At 50.2% G+C, this 6,213-nt stretch overlaps 1 protein-coding gene across 5 annotated transcripts; it reads left to right on the top strand.

The window, feature by feature from the left end:
- The first annotated feature begins 1,150 nt into the window (after positions 1-1,150).
- Positions 1,151-5,947, top strand: PJA1 (praja ring finger ubiquitin ligase 1). Of its 5 annotated transcripts, none has more exons than XM_082445992.1 (3): positions 1,176-1,304; positions 3,686-3,880; positions 4,448-5,947. In XM_082445992.1, exons 2-3 carry the CDS (start codon positions 3,753-3,755, stop codon positions 5,493-5,495), a joined length of 1,176 nt encoding a protein of 391 aa, XP_082302118.1. In that variant the 5' UTR covers positions 1,176-1,304; positions 3,686-3,752; the 3' UTR covers positions 5,496-5,947. The 5 variants fall into 5 exon arrangements, with proteins under 5 accessions (XP_082302116.1, XP_082302118.1, XP_082302117.1 ...); XM_082445991.1 differs by having other exon boundaries at positions 3,359-3,880; XM_082445990.1 differs by having other exon boundaries at positions 1,151-1,304; positions 3,686-5,947.
- Positions 5,948-6,213: the final 266 nt, after the last annotated feature.

The raw sequence follows: 6,213 nt of genomic DNA, 5'->3' as shown, positions 1-6,213 counted from the left end.
GACATATTTGTATTTATTTCTGCTCCCCCCCTTTTTTAACATACTTTCTTGTTGCCTCCCATCCCATTTCTGCCTTTTGTTAGATTGAGCTTTTCTCTTTGTTCTATATATTATTTCTTCAACGGTTTGAAAGTTATACATCCTATTTCTTTTTTAAAAAAAATTAATTTATTTATTTATTTTTGGCTGTGTTGGGTCTTCGTTTCTGTGCGAGGGCTTTCTCTAGTTGTGGCAAGTGGGGGCCACTCTTCATCGCGGTGCGCAGGCCTCTCACTATCGCGGCCTCTCTTGTTGGGAGCGCAGGCTCAGTAGTTGTGGCTCACAGGCCTAGTTGCTTCGCGGCATGTGGGATCTTCCCAGACCAGGGCTCGAACCCGCGTCCCCTGCATTGGCAGGCAGATTCTCAACCACTGCACCACCAGGGAAGCCCTATACCTCCTATTTCTATTTTTTGTTACCCCTAAAATTTCTTGCTCTTCTATTATGCATTTTATTCCCAGTAAAGAACAAAGCTCTGCTACTGTTGTGAACATAGGCAGCCTTTACATTTGACACAAATATTAGAGATATATGTAAAGCGCAATTTAAAAAAAAAAGATTTCGGAGTTCAGTAAAATTGTATAAATCCAAAAGGCATAGCTATAATATTTTGAAGGGCAATGCAATTACGAAAATGTGAACCCATGTTGTGCTGCAATGATTGATCATTTCTTTTGGATAGAGAACTTCGATTTTGTGATTAACAGCAACAAATTCTACTGTAAACAGTTCAATTTGCTTCAACCACCAGGTTAAAAAAAAATTCAGCTGACTGCAACCCTAAGTACCGTGATACTTCCACTACAGATCATAACATAGAACATAAGATAGGATATATTAATATCATTACTTTCACATCAGAATGAATCAGAAAGAATTTGCGGATTTCATTTTATTTCAAACAACAACAACCACCCAAAGCCCAGAACAGAAGGGAAAATGACTAAATGTTTAACATTTGTTAAAGCTGGCTGTTGGTTACATTTTTTGCTGTCCTTTTCTGTATCCTTGACGATTTCATCATTTCAAATGAAATAATGTTTTCGAGCCCACCCTGATTTGTCGAGAGCAGCTGCCGCCCCCGCCACATCAAGGGGGCGGGCCGCCGCGACGCTACAATCACTTCCGCCGCCGCAGTCGCGCCCGTCCCGCCGCTGTCTGGAGGGGGAGGAGCTGGAGCCCCGGGAGCAGCGGCTCTGGCGGTCGTGGCGGCTGGAGGTCCGAGGGATCTGCTCTTCCCGAGAGCGTGCGGGGGTCGCGACTGGGTGAGTGAAAGGCTGTTTATTTCCTCGATCCCTCCAGACGTGGCGATGGGGCGAGTGGCCGGGCGTGGGGCGAGTGGCCGGGCACCGGGGCGAGGATGTGGGGGGGGGGGCTCTAAAGAACAGATTTTCGGGCTCGCCCCTCGGGAAGGGGTGGGGCGGACGCGGGACCTGACCGCAGAGGGAGGCCTGTGCCCTGCACTGGCCCGATTTAGGGCTCCATCCTCCATCCTCCGGCCCCTTACGTGTGGCTCGGTCCCCGCTCGGGTGGTTTGAATCGCTATTCGAGAGGGGAGTGGTGGTCGCGGCCCTCTCCGCCTGTCCTCCCCTCTCCTCCTGCCTCCCTTCTTGGCTCCTCTGCGGAGTGATCCGTGGCCTTTCTTTCCCCATTTTGAAGTTGTTTTGATGAATGGTAAATGGTGAAGATTTTTAGGCAAATACATTGTTACCAGGAAAAGAATTGTCAGAAAAACAAATAATTCCCAGGGAAAGACTATAACCCCACACGCCCTTTTCTTTCTTTTTTTCCCCCTTCCCTGCCACATCGGTTTGGATCTACTGTTTGAGCCGATAAACCTTTCCCCGTCTCATTATGACATTGCGGACCCCCTCCCATCCCCGTGTCTCGCGTGCGCGCGCAGGGACACATACACGCACATGCCCGCACATACACACATACACGCACATGCGCGCGCGCGCACACACATGCACAAAAACCTTCCATTGCGGCTGCCTTACCGCCGCCCCCCCATACTCAAGGTTCCTTCGTGTCCCCCTCCCCCACACATGCTTGGACAGACATGCACACACACCCTCTCACACACTGTCACACTCTCCAGTGCCTTTCCCTGAGAGAGACAGAGACAGACTGACACACACACACACACAGCCTCACACAGCCTCACACTCTCCGGTGCTTTTCCCTGCCTCTCACCGCCTGCCACATACACACCTCCAGAAGCATCCCCCTCCTCCCTCTGCCTCTTCTTGCTCTGGTGAGCACACACAACACACACACACACACACACACACACACACACACACACACACTCCGTGGGCCACCTTACCCCCTGCCTGCCACTTACACAGATTGCTGGCTCCTCTTTCCTATGCCACTTACATGCATACACACCCACACGCTCTTTTACATTCCCCTCTCAGGTGCTCCCTGTCTGCTACCTATGTGCCTACACAGCCTCCTTCGCTGGTCCCTGCCATGCACACACACTCACATAAATCCTTCTCCAGGGACAGCCCCCTCTTCCTGCTCGCCACATCCATGCATAGAGACATTCTTTGATTGCTGGTGCCCACCCGCCTGCCCGCCTGCCATACGCACATCCCTCTCCAGTGCTGTCCCCATATCGATGCATTTGCTCACACTGACCCTTCTCCATTGTTGCCTCCCATTTTGATGAACACATGCACACAAACTCAAGGACACCCCCTGTTCAGTGCCACTATACCCTTCCTGGCTTGCCACAGGCACATAAACACAGGCATTCCTCCCTAGAGTTCCAGCCATCACACATCGGAACCACATGCACATTCTCTTTCTATCGTACGTACACATGCCCCTCTACCCTGAAGCCACCCCATCCATGCCTGTCATTTTCATACCCACATCCAGAATGGGTCTCATTCTGCCTGATACTCATGCCTCTTCCCAGTGCCACTGTCACCTGCCCTTTCCCCCTACAAATACAGGAGTCTCTCCACTTCATGATTGCTGGTCCCCCTTCCACCTGCCCCTCTCCTCCTGACAGACACGTAGACACTCTCGCATACACAGTGATGGTGATCTATATTTTCCACCCCTATTCCAATTTGCATTTCTCCTGTATGTATACAGGACTCAGAAAAATGCAGATACCCCATAAAAAAAAAAACCCACAGCTGTCTTTCCTCTTCCCATGTTGGCACAATTCCAGTGCTTCACCTATCTTCCCAGCGTCCAGTCACCCCTCCCCCATCTTCCGTCAGATTCTCCCCTAAGTCTGGCTTTCCTACAAACCCAGTTTTGTAATTATTTTGCCAACATTAAAAATGTGTTCCAGGTCTACACCTGACAGTCACTGGAATGCTACTCCAGGCCTTAGAAGAAAGTGAAACTAATTTTAAAGGCCCCTTATTCTTTCTGTAACCTGCCTGCTGAAGTGAAAATAAATCTCCCTGCTCCTTTATTCCGAACTGATTTGACCTTCCCATCTCCAAAGCGTGCGCAGGGAGCAGGAGCCTTTCCACTCAAGCCCCAGCTGTATTGGAAACCCTCCTAGGTCAGAGCAAATGGGTCAGGAATCTAGCAAGCCTGTATGGCCCAAGCCAGCAGGAGGGTATCAGTCCAATACAGGCAGGAGGTATGGAAGAAGGCATGCGTATGTCAGTTTCAGGCCATCCACGAGCCAGCAGGAAAGGATTTCCGGCCAGAGAAAGACGTCATCCGAAGTCCCAATGCACAGATCAGCCCCCAGTCAAACCACCAAGAGGAGCCGATCACCATTTTCCACCACTCGTCGTAGTTGGGACGACAGCGCGAGCTCGGGAACCAGCCTGAATGTTGATAATGAGGACTACTCCAGGTACCCGCCCAGAGAGTACAGGGCTTCGGGGAGCAGAAGAGGAATGGCTTATGGACATGTTGACTGTTTTGGGGCAGATGATAGTGAGGAGGAGGGGGCTGGGCCTGTTGAGCGAGTGCCAGTGAGAGGGAAGACTGGCAAGTTTAAAGATGATAAGCTGTATGACCCAGAGAAGGGGGCGAGGTCTCTGGCTGGGGTGCCCCCACAGTTCTCTAGTTTTAACCGTGATGTGAGAGAGGAGCTTGACAAGTTAGACCCAGCCCCTGCAGCACGGGGCTCTGCCAGCAGAGCTGAGTTCCTGCAGCCAAATAGCATGGCCTCTCAGCCATCTTCTGCTGATGGCAAGGTGGTCACAAATGACAACAGCCTGGAGAGGGAGAGACGGGAGCAGAATTTACCTGCGTGTCCCAGCAGGGCTCCTGTGAGTATTTGTGGTGGTGGGGAAAACACCCCAAAGAGTGCAGAGGAGCCGGTGGTGAGGCCCAAAATCAGAAATCTGGCAAGTCCCAACTGCGTGAAACCAAAAATATTTTTTGATACTGATGATGATGATGATATGCCACACAGTACTTCCAGGTGGAGGGAGACTGCCAACGCTGATGAAGGCCACTCGGATGGCCTGGCAAGAAGAGGCAGAGGCGAGAGTTCAGGTGGCTACCCTGAGCCGAAGTACCCTGAAGACAAGAGGGAAGCCAGGAGTGACCAAGTGAAGCCGGAAAAGGTGCCGAGACGGCGACGAACCATGGCCGACCCTGACTTCTGGACGTACAGCGATGATTACTACAAATACTTCGAAGAAGACTCTGACAGTGACAAAGAGTGGACTGCGGCTCTGCGTCGCAAGTATCGAGGTCGGGAGCAAAATCTGTCGTCCAGTGGCGAGAGCTGGGAGACTCTGCCAGGAAAAGAAGAGCACGAAGCCGAGCAAGCCAGAGTGAATGCCAGCGCCAGCGCCAGCCCCAGTGCTGGTGCCAGTGCTGGCAGCAGTGGCGGCAATGAACTTGAAGAAGTTCGAGGGCCATCTCTCCAGGAAGAGGAACGGGCAACCACCGAAGAAGGAGAAGTTCCTTGGCTCCAATACAATGAAAACGAGAACAGCAGTGAGGGGGATAATGATTCCGGTCAGGAGTTTCTGCAGCCCAGCGTCTTCATGCTGGATGGCAACAACAACCTTGAAGATGACTCCAGTGTCAGTGAAGACCTCGAAGTGGACTGGAGCCTCTTCGATGGGTTTGCGGATGGGCTGGGGGTGGCTGAAGCCATTTCCTACGTGGATCCTCAGTTCCTCACGTACATGGCACTTGAAGAACGCCTGGCCCAGGCAATGGAAACTGCCCTGGCGCACTTGGAGTCTCTCGCGGTGGACGTGGAGGTGGCCAATCCACCAGCCAGCAAGGAGAGCATCGATGCTCTTCCCGAGATCCTGGTCACGGAAGATCACAGCGCGGTGGGGCAGGAGATGTGCTGCCCCATCTGTTGCAGTGAATATGTGAAGGGGGAGGTGGCAACGGAGCTGCCGTGCCACCACTATTTCCACAAGCCCTGTGTGTCCATCTGGCTTCAGAAGTCAGGCACTTGCCCTGTGTGCCGCTGCATGTTCCCTCCCCCGCTTTAAGACCAAGGCTCTTTACTCCTGGTCTGATGATTTTCCCCATCTGAAATCCACAATACTGCAGGAGCCCTCTCCAAATTAACCATTGAAATGAAATCAATCAGTCGATTAATCTCCACCTGTCGATTCCTTGTGATTATTTCCAGCGTGAAAACGGTTGTGTACGATTGCATTGAAAAAAAATCATCCTGTGTTTTAGAGGTTAGAAAGGGAAAACTAAACTTTCTAAATGCTACTCGCAATTGCAGTAAAAACATACATTTTCTAACCTGAACAGTGAAATAAATTGCATTTGTTTTTTTCAGTAGAATATGTTGCTGTTGATTGTAACGTCAAGTTTATCTGTTAAATTTGTCCAAAAGGCATCATCATTTCTGTTGCATGTTATGGGTTAATGTTCCTGTAATTGCAGTGCCGTAAAAGCTTATTAAAGTTCTCCTTTTGGTTTTACATGGTATAGTGGAATTGTTTGGTTTTGTCTAAAACGGTGGTAACTAAGTGACTTTATAATTGATCTCTTGCATTTGCATCCCAAATAGGGTTTTTTGGTGTTCCCACTAGGAGAAAAACTTTAGTTTCACTGGAAATGCTGACTCCAACAACAGCAAAAGTAAGGGTAATTATTTCTAAGTAGGGGTGAAGTGTATGGTTGTCAGGCTACTAAAGGGGCAAACGTTGAGTAGAGAATACTCTGTCAGTCTATGAGAAGGAAAGAAACAGT

Source organism: Balaenoptera physalus, assembly GCF_965194825.1.
Source record: "Balaenoptera physalus genome assembly, chromosome: X".
Classification (NCBI taxonomy): domain Eukaryota; kingdom Metazoa; phylum Chordata; class Mammalia; order Artiodactyla; family Balaenopteridae; genus Balaenoptera; species Balaenoptera physalus.
The sequence above is the reverse complement of the archived record's forward strand: the minus strand, read 5'-3'. Positions and strand labels throughout refer to the sequence as shown.

Excerpts from the sequence above, each read along its gene's own strand:
- PJA1 (XM_082445988.1), top strand. The coding sequence starts at position 3,588 with ATGGGTCAGGAATCTAGCAAGCCTGTATGGCCCAAGCCAGCAGGAGGG.